Source organism: Heteronotia binoei, chromosome 12, assembly GCF_032191835.1.
Source record: "Heteronotia binoei isolate CCM8104 ecotype False Entrance Well chromosome 12, APGP_CSIRO_Hbin_v1, whole genome shotgun sequence".
NCBI lineage: Eukaryota > Metazoa > Chordata > Lepidosauria > Squamata > Gekkonidae > Heteronotia > Heteronotia binoei.
In genome coordinates this window covers 61232381-61256681 of record NC_083234.1, presented here as the reverse complement: position 1 = coordinate 61256681, position 24301 = coordinate 61232381, and the positions used below count along the sequence as shown (strand labels likewise).

At 44.3% G+C, this 24301-nt stretch overlaps 1 protein-coding gene across 3 annotated transcripts in view; it reads right to left on the bottom strand.

The window, feature by feature from the left end:
* KCNT1 (potassium sodium-activated channel subfamily T member 1) overlaps positions 1-24301 on the bottom strand; it is a 226893-nt gene that overhangs the window by 102499 nt on the left and 100093 nt on the right. For 2 of the 3 annotated variants that reach the window (XM_060251560.1, XM_060251559.1), the window contains exon 2: positions 14122-14163. The exons of the other annotated variant lie outside the window; for it this stretch is intronic. In XM_060251560.1, coding sequence (XP_060107543.1) covers positions 14122-14163 — 42 coding nt within the window. The remainder of the gene's footprint in view (positions 1-14121; positions 14164-24301) is intronic. 3 annotated transcript variants of the gene reach the window in all.

Below are 24301 nucleotides of genomic sequence, written 5' to 3'. Positions count from 1 at the left end.
AATCACTGCAACCGGGTCTTCTCCTTGCATTGAACCCATTATATTATAGTTTCATACTTAATATGTGTTGAAACTTTTTGATATGTTTAGATTCTGGTTTTGTGATCTGCCCTGTACCTGCTTGTGGGGAGGGCAGGATATATGAACATATGAAGCTGCCTTATACTGAATCAGACCTTTGGTCCATCAAAGTCAGTATTGTCTTCTCAGACTGGCAGCGGCTCTCCAGGGTCTCAAGCTGAGGTTTTTCACACCTATTTGCCTGGACCCTTTTTTGGAGATGCCAGGGATTGAACCTGGGACCTTCTGCTTCCCAAGCAGATGCTCTACCACTGAGCCACCGTCCCTATACATTTAAATAAATAAATAGTAACCGGATGTGGCATCTCATTCCAGAGACATCCATAAGCCACTCAGAGTTGCTTCAGAAGCATGACAAAACCCAGTCTATCTGTCAGTCATCCTGCTTTGTGGGGGGAGACTTTCCTGTCACCTTATTGTATACAGGAAGAACATTTTGTACCAGTGCTAGTTCTGGCAGTAGCTGGTCTCAGGAGCCAGAACATGGTCCTACCCTTGGTTTGAGCTTAAATGGAGGATAAATCATTGCTATCAGCGCAGCATAAAATGAGGTCCTGAAAACCGGCAGCCTCTCTGAACAGTGCGTAAGCCAGAAATGATACACAACACTGAAATAGGGAAATGAATCAACAACCTCCTTTAAATGAACATGAGAAATGACTGTGCGTTTTGCTTTAATGCTATCCGAAGGCCATCTAACAAAGTTTACGGAGGCAGTGAAATTCAAACCCAGATTTGCTGGCTCATAGCTCACACCCTTATTTACTGTCTCTCATCAATAACGGCATCTTCCGTTCCCTATAGAGTCAGTCCCTCAATGCATAATTAGTTTACGGAACTTTCTGCCACAGGAGAAAGCAACGGCTGCAGGCTCTGAGGGCATTAAAAAGGGGCGTTAGACTAACCCCAAGCAAACTTCACTGCTCCCCTCCATGAGCGCTCCGACAAAACTTGTGTTTAAAATTTCAGATTCCTGTAACCAAAATATATAACCTGCATTTATAGCCATGAGCATCACTGATTCTGCCTGCGGTGCTTGGAAATATTAGTGCCTATTGAAGATCTTTTGGCTATCAGGCCATCCACTTCCAGTGCCAGGACTTGCCCATGCCAATTCACAGCAGTCTTTCAAAAGCTCTGTGCATACACCAGTGCAATTATTTTGGTTGGAAGCAGACAATACAAACGCGGAACTGACCACTACTACATAGTGTGCAGCGTCATACCTTTATTGTGAAGTTTTCACTGACCATGGAAGCACACTTTTTTTCTGAATTCAAATGAAAGGCATGCTTTACTCTTACAACTCTAAAGAAGAAGACGACGACTGCAGGTTTATACCCCGCCCTTCTCTCTGGATCAGAGACTCAGAGCGGTTTACAATCTTCTATATCTTCTCCCCCCACAACAGACACCCTGTGAGGTGGGTGGGGCTGAGAGGGCTCTCACAGCAGCTGCCCTTTCAAGGACAACTCCTGCAATAGCTATGGCTAACCCAAGGCCATTCCAGCAGCTGTAAGTGGAGGAGTGGGGAATCAAACCCAGTTCTCCCAGATAAGAGTCCGCACACTTAACCATGACACCAAGCTGGCTCTCTTATCTTTTTGTGTGTGAAGACATAAGAACAATCCTCTATTAAAAGACTCTGTGTTTTCTGGTTCTATGAGAGTTAATGATCAAAAGAATGTGAAGGCAGAACACTGACTCAGGCAGAAACAGAACAGGCACCTGTCTTTGCAAATCTCCTGCAATTTAATGCCCAAAAAGCTGCATTATACATAGACCATTGGTCAGGTCTGACTAATGTTGTTTCTCCAGGCACAAGGTAGAGGCTTTTCTTGTCACCTGCACCTGATCCTTTTTAAACAGAAATGTCAAGATTGAACCCAGGACCTTCTATGCGCAAAGCAAACGCTCTGCCTCTTGGCTGCCGTCCCTCCCATGGTGCAAGACAGCAGAGGGGCTGACTGCATAAAAGCAAGGCCAGAGCAGTACATCATGCAGACACATAGGGGCACCTCCTCTCTAGGTGGGTATTTGGAATTTGCTGAAGCCTTGTATTATGTGAACTTGACTTGTAGCTTTTTCCAGACACTAACATGCCCTGCCACATATTTTGGAGGAAATGAGTTGCACACACTATAGGGCAGTGGCCGTTGCCATGTAACTTCCCACTCTCTTTGGCCTCTCCCACTTGTGTCGTTAAGAATGGCCTTTATTCCTGTGGACTGCAAGTGAAGCATCAAGGTTTCAGATGTTCCTCTACATTCAAAACTCCCTGCAAGCACAACAGTGAGCAAAGCCAGGAGGAAAATAATCTTTCTCCCTGTTGTGCTAGTTCTCTTATTGCATCAAGTATTTTTTTTTTTTTTTGCAAGGTGGATTCCATCATCTGAAGCATAGAGCGGTGCAGGCAATGTTACTACCTCCGCATCCTCCCACTTCACTGTAATGCATGTGTGAACCAGGCCTTACATTCCAGCTGCCCGTGTCCAGCTTTTCACTCCAACCAAATGCAACTAAAAATCCTCAAAGTAAGCAAACTGAATTTTGGTTTACTGGAGTAAATTATTCCCAATTCAAGATGACTCAGATAAATCCAGCCACTTCAGGCACCACACTTGGGAAATAAAGCAAGCCAAATGGGGATGCTGCCTGAGTTGGAGGCACAAGGCAATTGCTTTCTGTCTTTCTTAAGCATTTCCCCAAAGGACCACAAGAGGGGACTGGTGTTCTATTACAGGTGTTCATGGGAGAGATTTCGATTTATCAGAGTTGGAGAAAATTAAACGCTGCTGTACAAAAGTGTCAGTTCTGAAATGGCATCACCCACCTCGCTGAAAACATTTGCATTAATAATGGAGAACCACAACCACAGAATCCATCTCAACTCTAGAATGGTTGGATGGTTGATGTAGTGGCCTGCTACAAAACTTGTCAGGATAAATTGGAAAAAAGAAATCATAATGTTAAGCAGTGTTCTAAGCTGAGTTAGTGTGAGCTAGCTCATGGTTTTTAAGCCTCCAGCTCACACATTTTTGTCTTAGCTCAGGAAAAATGGCCCCAGAGCAAACTAATTTATGCAGTAGCTCACAGCTTTAATGCCAGTAGCTCACAAAATAGAATTTTTCTCATAGGACTCCATAGGCTTATAGAGAAAGAATTAGAAAAGCTAACGTTCAGTATGAGCTGAGGCAAACAAAAGACGCTAAAAACAACAAAAGGGGTTCTTTTCTTATGTTCAAAGTAAGAAAAAGAATAAGGACATGGTAGGCCCATTAGGAGGTCAGGAAAAATAAATTGTAACAGGTGATGAAGAGAGGGTCGAATTCCTACTTTTCAACATTTCTTTGGATTCAACAGGATTTGAATCTGAACTGCTCAATTCCTTGGATTCAACAGGATAATTGTTATTAGCTAAAATATGGAAATCTAAGGCAGTCCCCTCAATTCGGAAATGGTACTTAACGATATGGGATATAGTTGTGATGGATAAAATAGCTTCAAATTTAGTTAAAATGGATTCTTCTGGAAACAAGGAAGATACATTTCTAAAAAAATGGTTTGGATTTTTTGATTTTATTCAATCTGATCAAATACCTGAGCTCAAAGTACCACATAAGTACTTAGACTTTGCTTTTTATTAATTGAGAATGAGTTTATATATTTAACGGTAATCTTGCTTTTCTTTAACTAAATCAACTGTGCAATTGGTTTTAATTTAATTGTTCTAACTGTTTTGTTTGTTTACTGGTTTGTACTGGTTATTGTTATTAGTAAGCTTGTCATGTATGTATGCAGACAAAGATCTTCTCTTTTAGGGGATCTGAAATTATGTGGTATAAGCGGTTTAAAACTTCCATCTCATAGCTTTGGATGTAACTAGAATATTACAGCTCAATAAAGTTTATTTTTATAAAAAACACACACACACACACACAGGATTTACTCCTGAATAAATTTGCACAGATTAGATTGCTAATCCAAAAAACTCTCTTTCCTCTTCCTCCTCTTCTTCCAGTCATGTTCACTTCTTTACCTATCCACTTCTTCCCATCTTTGGAAAAGCCCCATGGAAACAGTTAATTCAACTCCCCATACAACACATGACCTCCACACCCAGAAAAATAACACACCTCCAAGTGTGAGGTTGAAGGTATCCCAGGATTCATCCAGCTTCACCCATGTATGCTTTTTGCAGCACTAAGGTTTAAGCAGAGGGATACATTTAAAAGCAGATGTCCCTCTGAGTATGTTGGCAACACTATGACATCACCTCCAGGTGACATCATCGTGCCATGCACATTAGTGTGCCGAGGATGTCACATGACGATGCTCTGGTTTTTGGGCAAGCTTTGTGGGTTTGTATGCATAGAGTACCTTCACCTCACCACAAGCTGTAAAATTAAATGGGGTGGTCAAAATCTGGACTGCACCTCTTCAAGTAGGGTAAGGGGAGGGTCTGAATCCTTCCCTCCATAAACACACCCAGTCTGGACACCATCAACTAGTACATCAGGGAGAGCATAGCACAAAGTCTTGCCGAAATATACTAGTCCAGTATACCCAGGAAGAAGATTAAGATGAGTAACCATGTTAGTCTGTCTGAAGCAGTGGAAAAGAGTAAGAGTCCAGTAGCACCGTAAAGACTAACAACATCTGTGGTAGGGTATGAACTTTCATGAGTCACTGCTCACTTCTTCAGAAACAGCTAAAATATGAGTCCATCTGTCCTATCTATTGGAAAGTGGAGTGATTTCAGATGCCAAATGACATTAGCAGGCAAATGCCAATAGAAGGTGTGCTTGGATTAGGTGTGATATGCAGAGCGATAATAGACATGGGGAAACCAACACTGGTAATGAGACAGGAAGCCTAGGTCTTGATTCAATCCAAGTGGATGCACGGTCTTGAGCTATTAGCCGCAGCGTATTATTGGAATTCTCTGTCTGGGGCAGTGATGCTCTGTATTCTTGGTGCTTGGGGGGGGCACAGTGGGAGGGCTTTGAGTGTCCAGGCTCCATTGATGGACGTCCTGATGGCACCTGGGGGTTTTTGGCCACTGTGTGACACAGAGTGTTGGATTGGATGGGCCATTGGCCTGATCCAACATGGCTTCTCTAATGTTCATTATCAGTTTCAATTTAGCAGTCTCTCTTTCTAATCCCCCTTTGAAATTTCTTTGTAAGAGAACTGCTACTTTTAGGAAATGTTTTTGCAAAACATAAAATAAGAAATTACAGCTGCCATATTTTAACAATTGTGGCCTCTCATTGGCCAGGGATAGAAGGGGATGCAGCCAAGGACATATGGTAGGTCAGACTCAGGGGTGGAGTCATGATGCTGACAGGGAGGGGCGGAACAACAGGTAGCCTCTGGGGGATTGTGGGTGGTGCCTAACGGAATCTCTGGTTGCCCAGCTTCACAGACAACAAGCTGGCCACCCAACAGAAAATAGTTATATTGGTCAGACCCATTAAATGTTGATGGTTGGCACTCTCTGCTGAGCACCAAAAGGTGGGTCTTTGCTTTTATTGTTCCAGAATTTCATTCTGTGCTCCTTAATTCCAGTTTAACTAGGATAATTCCCAAAATTAAACTCCAGGTTGGTGCATCTTTTTGTTTGCGTATCCCGACATGTTACTAAATGTATACAGGCACATCACAACCCCCTCCCCCTGCATTATATTATTATCTATGTATTTATATTCCGCACATTCCCCATAGGGGCTCAGAGCAGAGTACAACATGAATAATAAAATCACAATAAATTATAGCAGACTTGATACAGTTGCATTCAGGTTCTTTTGGTTCTGCGTGCGCACCTTGAAATTGCCATGAAATTTGACTATATCAAGATTGCTTTTGCTCATGGCACCAGTTTCACTAGCACACTGATCTGTTTATTTAAAATATCTATTAGTCGGCTTTCCTTCAATGGAGCTCAAGGCAGCTTAGATTATTAATAAAATACATACATAAAAACCAAAAAACCAAAAGTTATTTTCCAAATTTAACGAAGAGCAGTCTTTTAATCAAATGTTGTCCTAAATAAAAGCATTCCCAGCTGCCTCCTGAAGACTAAAAGTGAGGGGACAGGTGCACCTCTCTGGGGAGGTTGTTCCATAACTGTGGGGCTGCCCCTGAAAAGGCCCCGGGGCTTTTTTTGTACCAGGAACTCTTTTGCATATTGGGCCACACCCTCTTGATGTAGCTAAGAGTTTACAGTAAGCCCTGCAATAAGAGCCCTGTAAGTTCTAGATGACCCTAGAGGTCCCTTCCAGCTCTATGATTGTATGATTCTATGATTGGCTACATCGGGGTGCGTGGCCCAATATGCAAAGGAGTTCCTGCTACAAAAAAAGCCCTGATTAAGGCCTTATCTCGTGTACCCACTAAATTAGCATATTTGATTGATGGGGCCTCTCCCTATGATGTTGTGACCATTGTTCCCTCTAAGCTGAATTAGTGTGAGCTAGCACACAGTTTTTTAACCTGTGGCTCACATACTTTTGCCTTAGCTCAGGGAAAATGGCCCTAGAGCAAACTAATTTATGCAGTAGCTCACAACTTTAACATTAGTAGCTCATGAAGTAGAATTTTGCTTACAAGACTCTACAGCTTAGAGGGAGTGTTGGTTGTGACCTGCCCAGAGCCCACTTGCAGGGGAGGATGGGATTTAAATCAAATAATAACTTTTTAAAAAATCTTAATTCCTGGGCAGGAACATACAGGAGAAGACGGTTCTCCAGACACCATGGTCCCTGTAGAATTTGGTTATGGATCGTGGGTAAAAGGACATCCATTGAGTCACAGCAGCAACTTTTTTGGGCTCTGTACAAAATCTGGGAAAAAGAGCACAGAATAATGGAGATTTCTATTGCCTGCCCTGTGCTTTGGAAAGACAACCAGGCAATTCAGAAATGCAAAATCCAGGGAGAAACTTGGGAGGAGAATTTCAGCTGACAGTGAGAAGAGAAAGGAACAAGAGGGTTGAGAAGACTGATTAAAATGTAGTGCTCAGAGATTTGCCAGAGCTTGGGAAAGAGCCAGGTGAGGGTGCCAAAATGTCTTCAACTTTGCAATGATTTATATTCATGGTGGGAGGAAAAAAAACAGGAAAGAGAGACAGGATGGAAGAGTCTTTTCTGCAAGGAGATAGAATATATCAGGGAAGACTCTAAGAGGTGGCCGGCACTTAAAAGCATTCCTCACTATCACTTTTGCTCTCCCCTCATTAGGGTCTGTAAAGGCCCAGCGGCACAGACTGCCCATTTAGGAAGCCTGCAAGTGGTTGAGCACTGCTGGCCTGCTCCTGTCCTCTGTTGCAGCAACAAAGAGACTGCTCCTGGCCCAGCATCTCTCTGCCAGACTAACCTCCTAGCTCAGGGGTGTCAAACTCATTTGTTACGAGGGCCAGATCAGACATAAATGGGACTTTGCAGGGCCAGGTTACATGTGTCATAAAATGTAATGCCAGGTGGTGGAGATATAAACTTTATAAAGAATGCAAACACAATTAAATACATTTTTATACTTAAAATATAAACATGCTTAGAACTTTTGAGATATTTTGTTTAAAATGGAAAATAAATTTGGCAATGCAATTTTTAAAAATAAAACAAGAAAAAGCACAAGGTCACAGCAGAAACTTAAAATATAAAATGCTCTTCTGAGTCTAGGAAAACATGAAATGGCAAGGCATTGCAAGTTTCTTCCTCCCCACCCCCACCCCGGGTCTACTCAGATTGACAGTGACTCTCCAGTGTAATTATCCCCCTTTGGTAGGGCTCCCACCGGGAGTGGGGGATCCCCTGATCTGGAGGGCCCCAACCCACTGGCAGGGAGCAGGCTGTCAGGGGGATCCCCACCCCCAAAGAGCCCCATCACCGTGTGCCATCCCCCATGATGTCACCCAGAAGCAATGTCATCATGCTGGAGACGCTCTAGGACTTGCGGTAAAAACTCTTTGATACCACAGAGTTTTACCGCAAATCCTAGAGTGTCCCCAGTGTGACGCCCTAGGAATTGCAGTAAAACTCCATGGTACCATAGAGGTTTATTACAAGTCCTAGAGTGCCCCTGCTGCACCATCCCTGGTGTGATTATGTCACTTTTGGGTGATGTCATCGCACCGCATGTGCTATGCATGCACGAGACAACAGTCTCCCGTTGCAGTGGCAGAGGGACTTGGCAACCCTACCTTGGGGGTCAGGAGGATTGTGGCTGAGTGGCAGAGCATCTGCATTGCATACAGAAGGTCCCAGGTTCAATCCCCAGCATCTCCACTTAAAATGGTCAGGGAGTAAGTGATGGGAAAGATCTTGAAAGGCTGCTGCCAGTCTGAGCAGACAATACTGACATGGATAGACCAATGGTCTGATTCAGTATAAGGCAGCTTCCTGTGCTCACTGCTGAATCCCAGTGTCCTTCCAGGGTCTCCGACAGAGAAAAGCCTTTCCCAACACCTGCTATCTGAGATCTTTTAACTAGAAATATCAGGGCTTGAACCTGGACCTTCTGCACAGAAACCAGGAGCCCCACCAATGAGCCATGGCCCAGCAAATCCTCAGAAGCATACTTCAGTGTGAGATTTGAGAATTTTTGATGAGAAATCCTGAATGATTTTCTTGGTTTGGAGCCACAATAAACAAAGAGGCTGAGGACTGGTTTATAGGTGTCGTGTGGACGTGGCAATAGTTACGCATCCAATTCAAGTTGCCAGGAGACAACCCAGAGACATTAGTAAAAACCTCCATGGTCTCCTAAGACAGAGATGTAGATAGTAGTGCGGATAGGAGGCAACCAGGAGGTGCTTCATATGCCTTTACAATGTCATAAGATGTCACAACTATGGCTTCTCCTACTCCAATTCCCTCCTCTCTCTCTTTTGGTATTTTTGTATTATTATATGCGCATGTGTGTGTGCACCCCTGTAAGCCATGGTGACTGCTACTGGGAGCCTGGAGGATATTCAGGGAGGTGACTAAGTAAAGCTTGCCTCCAGCTCCTGACTGCTGGTATTCCAAGGTGGTCTCCCATCCAAGCACTTGTCAGAGTCAACCCTGCTTAGCTTCCGAGATCTGATGAGATCAGGCTTGCCTGGACTATCCAGGTCAAGGCACCCCCCTTCCTCTCTCAATCACCCTTCTCCACCTTCCTTCTCCTTTTGAACTGGGAGAAAAACAGGGATTTGCTCGCTAGAGCAGTAGAAAAAAGGGACAGAGCAGTAAAAAGCTCTTGCTATGTCCCATTTTAGAGATCAGTGCTTGCTAGAGCAGTAGGAGCCACTTGTGGGAAGGGCGGGATATAAATCTTAAATAAATAAATAAAAATAAATAAAAAAAGGTCAGAGTAGTAAAAAGCTCTTGCTTTGTCCCCTTTTAGAGGTCAGTGCCGTACTTACAGTCACAAATTTTCAGCCCTATTCATATTAGAAAGCCAGGGTTTCCATAATTGCCTTCTGAGTTTTACTTCCCAGAATTTACATTTGAATAGAGGAATTTCTAAAATTATTTTTGGAACCTGAGCATGTCTGGTAGGCTACAGGTGTTGCCTTTGTACCTTGATACAGCCCTTCAAAGTTAAGTTGGTATCAAGGTTCTCTGTGTGCAGCATTTTATTGTTGCACATATGTGCTCCGGCACATTGGTAAAAATGCCATGCAAAATGGAACTTGCTACTGTCATAGTACTTGAGTTAAGGCACTTGGAGGGTGATTCATGTGGGAAAACTTTATCCAGGGTTGGATTCCTTCTGCTCTAACCTGGGTCAGAACCGGCAGCATGTATTACTTCAGCATCAGCAACTCCCATTTATTACAGCTATAAACAACCCACCACATCATCATGTCAGGATTGCTCTTTGACAGCGTCTTACTGCAGACATCAAGATAGCAGAGTAGAACAAAAACCTTGAAATCTGTGACAAACCACAAGCGGTTCTGTACGAAATTCGGAAATCAGAAACAAAACTGTGATGGAGTCCCAAAACATTCATTCTGCTCTTCAAAGACCATGAGGCAATCCAGAAATCCAAAAAGCAGGAGATAGCCGGATAAGAATTTGAGAAATAAGCCCCAAACATTAATTTTTAAAAACCTAGTTTGTCTCACAGTAATGTTTAGCTGACAATGAACAAACACACTCGTAGCAAAAGCAAGGAGGATGGGGCTTTTAGCAAATAGAACAATTGGACCAGCATCTCCTTCACCCTCCAAAAGGACTACTGCTGCTCGCCAAACTTCCTCATCATAGCTGACTTAATGCCTACTGTGATGGAGTCCCAAAACATTCATTCTGCTCTTCAAAGACCATGAGGCAATCCAGAAGTCCAAAATCCAGGAGATAGCCGGATAAGAATTTGAGAAATAAGCCCCAAACATTAATTTTTAAAAACCTAGTTTGTCTCACAGTAATGTTTAGCTGACAATGAACAAACACACTCGTAGCAAAAGCAAGGAGGATGGGGCTTTTAGCAAATAGAACAATTGGACCAGCATCTCCTTCACCCTCCAAAAGGACTTCTGCTGCTCGCCAAACTTCCTCATCATAGCTGACTTAATGCCTACCAGCTCTATCAAGTACCTTGTCATGGACAAATAGCTCCATTTCGCAGCAGAAAACCAATGTGTTATACAGTCAGTAACATTCCCCATCCCAGAGTACTGTTGCTATATTTCACGAATGTATTGAAGACGTGTAATAAGTCAATGAATTTCCAAATCTATTTGCCGAGTGCAACTTTTATTGTCCACAAAGCAGCAGCTTTCTTGCAATCAATTACAAACACGGCATTCGCCAATAACTCAGTGCAGGTCTACATTATTCCTACGGCTAGTGAACCAAATGGGCTGCTTCTGAGAACTCACTTGGAAGACAAATATCCATTAGATTAGTGAGGGGCAGCTGGAAGCCTAGGGAACAGGATCTGGCCTGGGGGACAGGATCCAGAGTCTTTTTATCAAGGTCCTGGGAGTGAGCTAACATTTTCTGTTCTGTGACTAATCATATTTTTGCTGACTGCGAATGGGTCTCTGCTGTTCATGCTTAGCTTGGTAAATCTTTCTGTACTGGGTAGGCATGTCCCACAGTTCTTAATACCACTTTTAATACCATGTTTACAAGGAGCTGGGTCCTACCAGCTGGCAGAAGAGGGAGGAGATGCTTTTATTGATCTCTACAATTATGCCATGGATTATGGGACCCACGGGGGCAAAAGCCACATTGGAGTGGGGCTGCACTGAGCTCAAATGGAAAAGCTGGCAGAATCCAGTGCATTTACTGGTACAAGAGGCTGGACCCGATGACTCCCTTGGGATTCTTCCCTGGATGGTGCAAAACTCCTCAGTGGAAGAGAGTTTGTGGATTTAAACCCCCTTCATTTATAAGTATACTGGATATTGATGACATATTAACATACAAACAACCACAAACTGAATATATATTTTTGGGGGAAAACTGGTGCATAGAAAGACCAAACGATGTGAAAATAGAGAGTCACAAGTTCAATTTGCACAACAGTGAAAATAAGTCCAAATAGGAATTCAGGGGATCAGAACAGCATGCATGAGGACTCATCTTTAACCCTTACACTGATGTACAAGGGTAATTTTGTAGAAAAATAGGTGGTGGAGCTCATTAGCATAGCATTAGCATATGCCGCCCCCCCAACCAGCCAAAAGCAACCTGACACAAGAAAGGAGAGCCCCGGGTAAGTGAAGCCTGCTTGGGCTGGCTAGAGTTTCAGCCAGTCCAAGCAGGCCTTGCTCGCCTGGGGCTCTGATGGGCTGCCTCCCCCCCTCCACAGTCAAAAGACCAGCAAGCCACCTGCCACCCACAATCACAAAAGAAGTGGAGAAAGGGTGGTGCGGGCTTCTCTAGGGGTTAATGAGGGCTGCTGGGGGCGTGGCAAAGCTCCTGGTGGCTGGCTGGCTGCCTGCTCTCCTAATCCAGGAATTGTGATGCAGCTGCACCTACTATTCAATGGACAAGGTAGGTAGGTGGGGAGGAGGAGGGGGGCCATCAGAAAGGTTCAGGAGCTGCACTCCTGTGAGCTCCTGCTGAATTCAAGGCCTGCTGATGTGTAACTTGGCCCCTTTCAAACTGAGGTGGGGCCAAAAGCTCTTTCCTTCCATCCTCCCAAGTGCAAAGTAGAAGAGAGGCTCTATCAGCAGTCTCATTTTGCACCCCTCCATCCACTCCGATATGCAGAATGAGATGCAAGGAAACAGGAGTGAGTAGCTGAGATACATCCATGGGAAGACCCCAGCAAAGCTGCCACTGTAGTTTACACAAGAGGAGAGAGCTTTAAAGAGGCTTTCATCTGTTTGGAAACAGTCAGAGATGGCAGGATCAGGACTAAGGATCCTCCGGGAAATACATACCAAAGGTTCCATGCACAAGTAAGAGCCAAGGCGCACAAAGCAACAGTCTTATGCCGGTGCACCTCCTGATACTTACATTGACTGACAACAGTTCTCTAGAGTTTTGCTCAAAGGTGTTCGTCAGTTTTGTGACTGCAGAAGTCAGAGACAGAACAGGGACTTTCTTATATGCAAAATGTGCAACACTTAGAAAGGGCTATTCCCCCATCTGGATGAAACTGTCGCACATTGAGTCAGACAACGTAGCCTTGAATTATCTGCTCTGAACAGCAGTGGGTCTACAAGGTTTCAGGCAGGGGATCTTTCCCAACTCCCACTACTTGATATCCTTTGACCTGGATTGAACTTGGGACTTTCTACCTGCAAGGGTTGAATTTGGGACCTTCTACATAGGGTTGCGAGGTCTGTGTTGGAAAATACTTGGAGACATTGGGGATGAATCCAGGAGAGGGCAGGATTTGGGGAGGGGAGGGGCCTCAGCATGGGATAGTGCCATTGAGTCTCCCCTTCCAAGCAGCCATTTTCTTCAGGTAAGCTGATCTCTACCAGCTGGAGATCAGTTGCAAAAGTGAGAGATCTCCAGGCCTCACCTGGAGGTTGGCAACCCTATATCTACATGCAAAGCATGGCTCTACCTCTGAGTTCTGACATTACCTAACTTCAATGGCAGAAAAGGATAACTTCACTGAAGGAAATGATAACAACCAAAGGAACTGATCAGTGTCATAGTTCATGGGTCCTTTTTTCAGAAGATGGCCTTGGTAGTTCAGGTCGCAGAATGAAGCAAATAAGAGGTGATTCACACATGCATGTTCATCCTTTAACGACTGCAGTATTGAACTGGTGACTAGTATGTGTTAATGAGTCACCAAGGAGAAGTTGAATTTTTCAGGAGTAGGCTCAGTACTGGGTACAAACAGCCTTGATAAATGGAAATGTTCCCCTGAAGGTCTATTTGTTCGCCAAGAATGTTTGTTTTTAGTTACGTCTCCAACTGCTTCATAGAAATGGCTGGAATCTCATTCCTCCAAAGAGAACATCTTCTACAAAACAATAAACTATATTTTTGCACACAATTGTCAATGTTCCTCCCCCCCCCCTAATTATTATGAGGATGAATTTCCTTTCTGAAAATGACAAAATGGTACCATTACGAGAAGCTGTATGGCAGGAAGCCAGAGCACACAACCACAGAAAGCATTACCACTGAGGAATACATAAACAAACACTACCTTAAGGACTGTCAAGTTTGATGAGCAGGGGAAGAAATGAAGCATTCCATGCCATTCCCCACATCCTTGGCTAATGCGTCAACAGTCATTTTTATGTGGCTACCCATTCACCCAAGAATCCTGGGACTTGTAGTTTTGAAAGAATGCTGAGAATTCCGTAAAAGCTCTTCCTCCTCACAGAATTACAGTTCCCAGAGTTCTCTGGGGGTGCGAAGAGACTCTTAAACCTGTTTACATGGTAGACAGATTCAGGGTAGATAGAGCTTGTGCTCCTTCACACACACACACACACACAATTAAAACAATTCTTAGTTAATTCTAACAGGAGTTTCTCAGTTAACTCCAACACAAGCAACTGACAAGTTTCCCCTTAGTGACGGCCAAATGCAATCTTGAAGCACATGCATTTTGAAGCTAACTTACTGTGAAAGGGAGGAATCCATACTGAAATCTTCATTATGTGGCCTACAGACACAGGGCAAAAGGAGTGTTAACACATCAGGCACACGTCAGTAGAGCATCGTGAGGGTTCTTGCACACCCTTGGTGGAAATGGACACAAAAAGTTCTATTGCACCAAAAGACAGATATATCTGAATGAGATGCAGGGATATACTTGTGGTTTGTACTGGGAGGAAGAGGAGTGAATGTTCATTATTGCCTAGCTTCCCCAGAACACTAGTTCTGCCATTTATGCCAAAGGGCATCAGTGCATTGCCATAGCTTCCGGTTTGGCATGCACAGACGGCATATACATAGCTGAAATCCTAGATTTAATCAAGGATCTACCTGCACTTGCAAGCTTATGTTTGTCCAGTCAGACATTACAACAACATGTGAATGCCCTCTGGTGCTGGAGGTAAGGCCAGCAGAGCAGGTGGGCAAGGAGGTTAGGTACAATCCCCTTGCCCCATCCCACAAAGGGTTGGCATGTTGTCCAAACCAGCCTTAAACTTTCATGCTCCTACCCTGAGGAATGCCACTGAGGAACAAGGAATCATTGGCAGAGTAGTGTGGGAACTGCTTGGCTATTGTCTGGTCCCGCACAACTCACTTTAGGAATAGAATCGCTCAAATGACCAGACTGCTTCCTGTGCTAGCATCACTAATGTAGAGGGAAAGGATGGATCAGATAGCTATATTACCGGGTCATGTAATAACAGACCATAGTTGATTCCCATGTTGCTAAAAAATGTTGGAGAAATGCATCCTCCAAGGTTAATTAAATGGACACTCCAAAACTGAAAACTTCTTGGAGCTGTTCAAACATGATGGACATGTGGAAGGAACAGGAAGCATAGCTGCCCCCTCCCCTTCTGATTCCATGCTTCTTTGAAACAGCCAATTCCAGCATTTGCACATCTTCTGGGAGGTAAGGAAGTAGGGTTGCCAGGTCTGTGTTGGAAAATACCTGGAGACTTTGAGGGTGAATCTCAGAGAGGGTGCAGTTTGGGGTGGGGAGGGGAGGGGCCTCAGCATGGTACAATGACACAGAGTTCACCTTTCAAAGCAGCCTTTCCAGAATTCACCTTTCTCAAAGCAGGATCTGGTCTCTGCCAGCTGGAGATAAGTTCTAAAAGTGGGAGATCTCCATGCCCTACCTGGAGGCTGGCAATCCTTTCACAAGTTCTGGTCTGGGTGCAACAGAAGGGCCAGAAGACAGGAAGTGCTGTGCACACACAAGCTTCCTGTTTTCTTCCACAGTTACATACATCATGCCAGAAGCCGCTCTCTTGAAAGTGTGCCATATCTACATCTTCAAGCATGAGGAAAGCTGCTGTGTGACTAGGGTTGTCAAGTCTCTCTGCCGCTCTGGCAGGGGACTTTTTCCTTGTGCGTGCATAGCGCAAGTGGTGTGATGATGTCATCTGGAAGTGACATCATTGCACTGGGCACATAGAGCTGCGGATGCTCCAGGATTCACAGTAAAACTGTGGCGCACAGTTTTATCATGAATCCTAGAGCATCCCTGGAGCAACGCTCTAGGATTCGCAGTAAAAACTTTATGGTACCATAGAGTTTTACCATGAATCCGAGAGCACTTGCAGCACAATGTGCATGGCATGAGGATGTCACTTCTGGGTGATGTCATCACGCAGCAATGGGACTCTTTGGGGGTGGGGATCCCCCTGGAGGCCTGCTCTGTCCTAGTGGGTTTGGGCCCACCAAACTGGGGGATCCCCTGTCCCCAGCGGGAACTTGGCAGCCCTATGTGTAATGTATCCTACCATGCCCAGTGCCAGAGTCGCCCATTAGAATTTGGAAGGGGGAAAAACAAACCCTTTCAGTGCTGTAGAGTTTTATTCATCCAAGTGAGAACTCTGCTGCTGCATCGCCCTTACAGGATTACTGATGATGCCAATATTCATCTTTCTCACACACAGAAAAATGAGGGAGCACTTTGCAAGCAGAGTCTGATCATCGCTGGATGCATGCAATTTGAACATTAATCACCATCGGAAAGATGGAAGAAATGCCACATCATGCACTTCTATCATGTCAGCTCAATAGCATAAGGAATATTGCTTCTTATCATAGGGAAGGAGTGATAAAAGAACATGTGCCTCATAATCCATGTTCCCTCTCATTTTTTCCTCCTGCAGCTCACATCCTGACCAGAATATAAGTGCTGTAATCTTAAAATGGGGCCAGCAACAAACAGGGCAAGGCCCTGCATGGCTTGAAGTTGCTACTGAGTGGGGCTTCCTGTGTTAATGGTAGGGGTGCCAGATTTGGGATGGAAAATACCTGGAAACTTTGGGGTGGGAGAGGGTGGGTTTTGGGGAGGGGCCTCAGCATGGTACAATGCCATAGACCACCCTTCCAGATAGCCATTTTCTTCAGGGGAGCTGATCTCTGCCAGCTGGAGATCAGTTGCAAAAGCAGGAGATCTCCAGGCCTCACCAGGAACCTGGCAACCCTAGTTAATGAACATCCACTCTTGCACACAGCTTAGAGGGAACACTGCTCATAATGTACTTCTCAGATTTGGAGGTTAGAAAAGCAGCCTGCATTTTTCACGGGCTACGTTTGCAACATCTAGCCTGTGTATATATGTACATTATATGCAAAAGATCCGCACATGGAGAAGGCCAGTAGCAGTGGACACAATTCTGACTCCCCATCATCCCACGTGCTGACTAAGCCCAAATCTTCTGAGGACTGTGAGTCCTTTAAACAAGTTTCAGAGTTCTTTTTCAATGCATATTTTGGATTTGTAGCATCAGCTTGCTGCTTTGCCTATCTTGGAGCTATGGGCAAGATGTTATTGATCTAGATCAAAGGATGTATCATGGTGCTTCATCTATTTTTGCTGAGACAATAGAAGTGCACAACTTAACTCCCTGTGGCATTTCATTGACAGTTTCCATAGCAATTAACAGCACTGGAATGTGAAGCTTCCTTTTGGGCTATTCTCTCTTCTCCCTCTTCAGATTTAATGATCCTGTGCCTATCACTAGCTCAGTGAAACAGGTCACCCACAAGCCAAGTATGTAGGCTTGCTAGTCCCCAAGTCTGGGCGGGGGAATCCCCAGTTTTTCAGGATCCTCCCCTACACCAGCCAGCTGGTTGGTGGGTGGAAATTCAACCCCAACACCCACCATGTGCCTTCAACCCTTTGCAGGTTTAGAAGAGCCTTGCAACTGTTTGCATTTCTGAACATGTCTTTGCCTTTAAATCAGGCAAGAGGAAAGCTGTGGTGGGGTGTGTGTGAGCAGACAGAGCCACCTTGCTCTCAGTCCAGTCCCTCTGTTTGTTTGAGGGAAAAGTCCACCTCTTCGGCTGTTCTTTTGTTTTCCTATTAGTCTTAAGTTGGTTGAAATACAGCAGATAGTTATATTCAGCAATGTGAGTAAATTGCCCCAGTGAGATCACAAAAGTGTGTGCTTGCTAACTGTATTTATTTGTGACAGTGTGTGTGTGTTCACTGTCATTTAGTGGAAATTTAACTGCTGAGGGGGATGAGGAAATGAAGACTGTATTCAGGGGGACTGCACTGCTGTATTTTTATTTATTTTAGGGAATGTGGAAGTCTCCCAGCTCCACCCCCAAAGTCCCCAGATATTTTCTGAGTTGGACCTGGCAAGTCTACAAGTGTGGGTTTCTGCATAGTTGGGGGACTCCCCAGATAAACCCAAGATTACTTTATAAATTAAAAATTCTCACTGCAAAATAGCCTGATGAGGCTTGAGCATGCTCACTGCCTTCCATGAGCCATGGAAAGTTGAGGGCTGTTGATCAAAGTAATCAAGTGCAAAGTAATGCACATTGATCAAGTGCAAAGTAATGCACATTGGGGCCAAGAATCCCAGCTACAAATACAAGTTGATGGGGTGTGAACTGGCAGAGACTGACCAAGAGAGAGATCTTGGGGTCGTGGTAGATAACTCACTGAAAATGTCAAGACAGTGTGCGTTTGCAATAAAAAAGGCCAACGCCATGCTGGGAATTATTAGGAAGGGAATTGAAAACAAATCAGCCAGTATCATAATGCCCCTGTATAAATCGATGCTGCGGTCTCATTTGGAGTACTGTGTGCAGTTCTGGTCTCCGCACCTCAAAAAGGATATTATAGCATTGGAGAAAGTCCAGAAAAGGGCAACTAGAATGATTAAAGGGCTGGAGCACTTTCCCTATGAAGAAAGGTTGAAACACTTGGGGCTCTTTAGCTTGGAGAAACGTCGACTGCGGGGTGACATGATAGAGGTTTACAAGATAATGCATGGGATGGAGAAAGTAGAGAAAGAAGTACTTTTCTCCCTTTCTCACAATACAAAAACTCGTGGGCATTCGATTAAATTGCTGAGCAGACAGGTTAAAACGGATAAAAGGAAATACTTCTTCACCCAAAGGGTGATTAACATGTGGAATTCACTGCCACAGGAGGTGGTGGCGGCCACAAGTATAGCCACCTTCAAGAGGGGTTTAGATAAAAATATGGAGCACAGGTCCATCAGTGGCTATTAGCCACAGTGTGTGTGTAGATATAAAATTTTTTGCCACTGTGTGACACAGAGTGTTGGACTGGATGGGCCGTTGGCCTGATCCAACATGGCTTCTCTTATGTTCTTATGTTCTTATGATCATTGGTTGAAGGGGGGGACAGGGAGAGGGGATAAAGGCTTGGTTAAGGCCCTACACTTTGAAAATTCTGGTTGGTGTGAGAGGCACATTTCCGCCCACCTAATTCTCTTATATATCATAGGGAAGGAGGGATAAAAAACACACTCTTCATGCTTCTCAGATTTTGGGGGTTAGAAAAGCAGCTTCAACTAGCCCTGAACCTCTGGGCCATTACATGATGATGTTAGAATACAAGGTGAGCACCACTCATTTAACCTCAGAGATAAGCTCTCTTGCACTATCAGATATATGTTTTGTATTATTAAGGAAGAACCACTTCTTTTTTAAAAATCTGATGAGGACTGGGCATGCTCATTGCTTTTTAGGAATGTTGAGGGCAGGTGGAGGGAGAAAAAAGGAAAAAATAGGAAGGAGGGAGTCTTAAGCCTCTAAGAATTTACACTGTCCTGGAAAGGGAGATTTGAGGCCTATATTTCATAAAAATATATTTGTGACTGTAGTGTGTGTTCCACATAATAGGGTGTCATCCTATTACTTTATTTCATTACACTCCATATTCACGTTAATGGGTTTTTACAAATTAGTCTACACAGGGGTCGTTTTGTAGAAAAAAAGGTGGTGGAGCTCATCCGGGGATTGTTATGCAGCTGCACCTACTATTCAATGGACAAGGTGGGAAGGAGGAGGTGGAACTCTTAGAAAGGTTCAAGAGCTGTCTCCTTTGAGCTCCTGCTGAATCCAAGACCAGAGTCTACACATTGAGCAAAGAAGAGTATTAACTTTATGTATTTTTTTGTTAGGGTCAAACAACAGCTGCAATTTTTGGCTATATTTTAGCAGGCATTGCAAACACGTTTGTGTGGCTTCAGGGGGGCATTTTTAGATGCTATGCTGCTTTCCTCTTCCTCGTTTGCCCGCCTCACTATCCTTGGGGCTCATTTCCACACACAGCCATTGAACCCTGTTGGCTGTGGCAACCCTTGTGATTTTGTCAATAGCATGGTGAGGCTACATCTGGTAGGATGATGGCACAGAAGCTCATAAACAAGATCCCATGGGTTGTCACTCTTAAGCGGATTTGATAGCACCATGGGCAAGTGAAAGACAATAGCACTGAGCAGAAGATGCTGCCAGGGGATGAAGGGGCTATAAATTCCAACATATCCACATGGTTGTTCAGCAAGTTGAATGGTTTTTCAGCACTCTATTCTACTGCCATTTAGAAGCAAATATTGAAATTAATGAACATTCACTGCAGCTCTGATCTCCATAATCCCTAAAATGATTATGAGAATAGCAGGTGTTAGGATCAGGTGAGAGGACACGGGAGTATTCTTTGTTCCGTGGCACCGGCATGCACAGTATTCTTTTTGCAATTAGTAGACAGTTCAAACACATCCCATTTCCTTGCTCTTCAAAATGGAATGAAGGTTTAGTCTAAAGGGAACAAATGCTGAATGCTAAGGCCACAATCCAGAAACAGTTGCTTGCACAAGTCCCTATCCATAGGTCTTTTTAGTAAACTCGGCCATTGCATTACATGGGTCTTACATGCAACTAACGTCTTCTGAATTGAGACCCTGAGTCACAGCAATGCAGACTTTGCCTATGGCTCTAGTTTTGCCTAGTAGGCACCCAACTATCTCTGCAAAAATTTGGGAAAGTTAAATGTCTGTAATTCATCCTGTTTTTTTAAAAAATGGTGTGCTCAGGTTGATTATTGGAACATACCAACAAACACAGATAAAAACATCAGGTTAGAAGAATGGTGAAAGTTTTTTTTTTAAAAAAACCTAATTTACCTTGTTGACCTCCATCTAAAAACTCAACACAAATAGTCCATGAGATTTTCTTGAAAGAGAGAGACAGAGAAAGACTGAATGAGAAAAACAGGTTGGGATAAAGTTAATGGCAGATGATGAATGGACACAGAAAAGAATTACACAAAGAGAAAAAAACCGCCGCCAACAAAAAGGGTTTTGCTTCAAATTGTTGCTTACATGTACTGCACATTTCCCAAGCGTGTAAGTTTGGTGCACAGTGATGATAAACCTTAACCATATTCGACAGCCTCTTCACAGCAATATTCAGCAGTATTTCAACAATGCAATAGCAAAAACATCTTACAAACTCAAGTGCCTCCTAGCATTCACTTACCAGGCAAATTATAGCCTGGAGACCTTGCAAGCAGCCTCTTAGCCAAACACAGATCACAGAGGGTCTTGAACAGCCGGCTTTGGTGGCGGGCCACAGGCACTTTGCTTCCTGTGTTTGCTTAGTTTGCAAACGGAGGAAGTTGAAGGTCTCTTGCTGGCTACTCTACACTGCCACCACTGTATATGGTCAGATTGTGGCACTACAGTTTCCTGTCCAGCAGAGATCAGAAGACACAAGCCAATACATCTAGACTTACAAAGCAGATGACTTTGGACACAACAAGACCTTTGCTGGATTATACCCACAGGCCAACTAGTCCAGCATCATGTTCCTTTACAGAGGTAAAAATCCCTACTGTCCCCCCCCCCCCCAGTCAACTGGTATTCATAGCACCACTGCCTGTCTCTGAACATGGAGCTTCTAGTATGGCACTGTGGCTACAGCCATACATGATGCTAACCTAGAGACCATAGTTACATCTTGTGGTGGTGAGTTCCATAAGAGAAGATTCTATCACTGCAGATGGCCAGATTGTGGCACTACAGTTTCCTGTCCAGCAGAGATCAGAAGACACAAGCCAATACATCTAGACTTACAAAGCAGATGACTTTGGACACAACAAGACCTTTGCTGGATTATTCCCACAGGCCAACTAGTCCAGCATCATGTTTCTTACAGAGGTAAAAATCCCTACTGTCCCCCCCGCCGTCAACTGGTATTCATAGCACCACTGCCTGTCTCTGAACATGGAGCTTCTAGTATGGCACTGTGGCTACAGCCATGCATGATGCTAACCTAGAGACCATAATTACATCTTGTGGCGGTGAGTTCCATAAGAGAAGATTCTACCACTGCAGATGGCCAGATTGTGGCACTACAGTTCCCTGTCCAGCAGGGATCAGAAGACGCAAGCCAGTACATCTAGACCAGGGGTGGTCAAACTTGCTTAATGTAGGAGCCACATAGAATAAACACCAAATGTTTGAGAGCTGCAAGACATGAATGTCAGATGCTTGAGAGCCGCAAGGAAGGAAGGAATTAGATGGGAAGAGAGGGGAGGGAGAGGAGGAAAGAAAGAACTCTAACTTTAAAAGCATTTTCCAAGCCACCAGCTAACAGGGTGGGGAGGACTTCAAGAGCCACACAATAAGTGTGAAAGAGCCGCATGTGGCTCCTGAGCCACAGTTTGGCCACCCCTGATCTAGACATACAAAGCAGATGACTTTGGACACAAGAAGACCTTTGTTGGATTATACCTACAGGCCAACTAGTCCAGCATCATGTTTCCTACAGAGGCAAGCCAGATGTCCCAGCAAGACCAATGAATATGAAGGTAAAAATCCCTACTGCCCCCCCCCAACAACTAATATTCATAGCACCACTGCCTGCCTCTGAACATGGAGCTTCTATAGTATGCCACCGTGACTACAGCCATGCATGGTGCTAACCTAGAGATCATCTTTACATCTTGCGGCAGTGAGTTCTATCAGAGAAGACGCTGCGTCATATTGAACAATTCACTGCTTAGTTAAAGGCTGAAGTGCGCTAGGCCACTGACTTTAAAATGCTGAAAGCCACAGGTGGAGATGGTATCTTATCCAGGCTGATTCTGGACAATCAAATCACTGCCTTCTTCCTTCTCAGCCCAGCCTCACAGTTGGCTTCTTAGTCATCTTCCCTGCTCCTTCTGCCCCCAGGCTTAGAATGCAAAATGACACAAAAGTCCATTATATAATTTCATCCGGGAAGGGGTGGGGGGAAAGGCTGCGTGACTCTCTTTGGAAGCGCTGAACAAGCAGTTCTGGCCCGGATGGCTCTTGCTGCAGGCTGAGTGAACCTGGTGTGCAAGGAAAACTGGTTCTGTTGTATTCTTTTTAACAGCACAGAAAAAAAAAATTATCCCTCAAAGCCATCCAAGAAGAAGAAAAAGAAGATTCAGAGCTGGAGCAAACTGTCAGGCAAATCTCTCTAAGATGGGGGCAAACTCTCAGGCTTGGAGGAAGCCAGAAGAAACTTCAAGTAAAAGTATCCTGCAGCCTTTACATTCCCTGACATTTGAACTCATCCCCCTTTGTAAAGGTAAAGGTAGTCCCCTGTGCAAGCACCAGTCATTTCCGACTCTGGGGTGACGTTGCTTTCACATATTCACGGCAGATTTTTATGGGGTGGTTTTGCTATTGCCTTCCCCAGTCATCTACACTTTCCCCCCAGCAAGCTGGGTACTCATTTCACTGACCTCAGAAGGATGGAAGGCTGAGTCAACCTTGAGCCGGTGAACCCAGCTTCCGCCGGGATCGAACTCAGGTCATGAGCAGAGCTTAAGACTGCAGTATTGCAGCTTTACCACTTTGCACCATGAGACTCATATCCCCCATTGTAAATATACTCCAATAGGGAAAAAAATAATGTAGTCTGGGGCCATTAAATGTCCCTTAAAGTCGGCCCAGTCTCTGCTATTCCTTATAAGACAGGCACACTTTTTTTGACACCTCCCTTCCCTTCAACAGAGAGAAAAGTGACAAGTCTAGAATTAATGCTAGATTTTGTTTACTAGGCATTTGAAATTAACAATGTCAAAAAAAGAGAGAGATTTTATCATTTTAGGGAAAGAAAACTTCATTAATTTTAATGGAATTCTGAGCAGAACAAGAAATGCAAAAGACCCCCCCACACACACACACAAATACACGCTGTTCACCCCATGTGTGAGGAATGCAAAGAAGAAGGGGAAAGAAAGCCCCCCTTCCCTGAGCCTCCAGAGAAGCCTGAGCATCCCCCAACACTGACCCAGAACTTCAGGAGTTCTTGGAAGTAAGAGAGAAAAGAACAAAGAACTTCTCACTCCCTTCCTCACATCCACTTTCAAACCGGTTCTAGGAAGCCAAAAGGCATCAAAGAAGATCTGCCTTTGCATACTGCTCCAAAAGTGACCCGCAGTGCAACCCTCATATCTGCTCAGAAGTAAGCCCCACATGGTTTGAAATATTTAAATGTGCTTAGAATTGTTGAGTTGGAGACAGACCCTTTACCACTGAGCCAATTCTACCCCTTAGGCAGTAGAACTTCCAGGTCAGATGATACTGCTTTCCAGAGAGGCTTTCTGAAGATACAGTCCAGTCTAGTCCATTTACAGTTTTCTTTTTAAAAAGTAATAAGAGCCCCGTGGTGCAGAGTGGTAAAGCTGCAGTCCTAAGTTCTGCTCACGACCTGAGTTCGATCCCTGTGGAAGCTGGGTTTTCAGGTAGCCGGCTCAAGGTTGACTCAGCCTTCCATCCTTCCGAGGTCAGTAAAATGAGTACCCAGCTTGCTGGGGGGAAAGCATAGATGACTGGGAAAAGCAATGGCAAACCACCCCGTAAAAA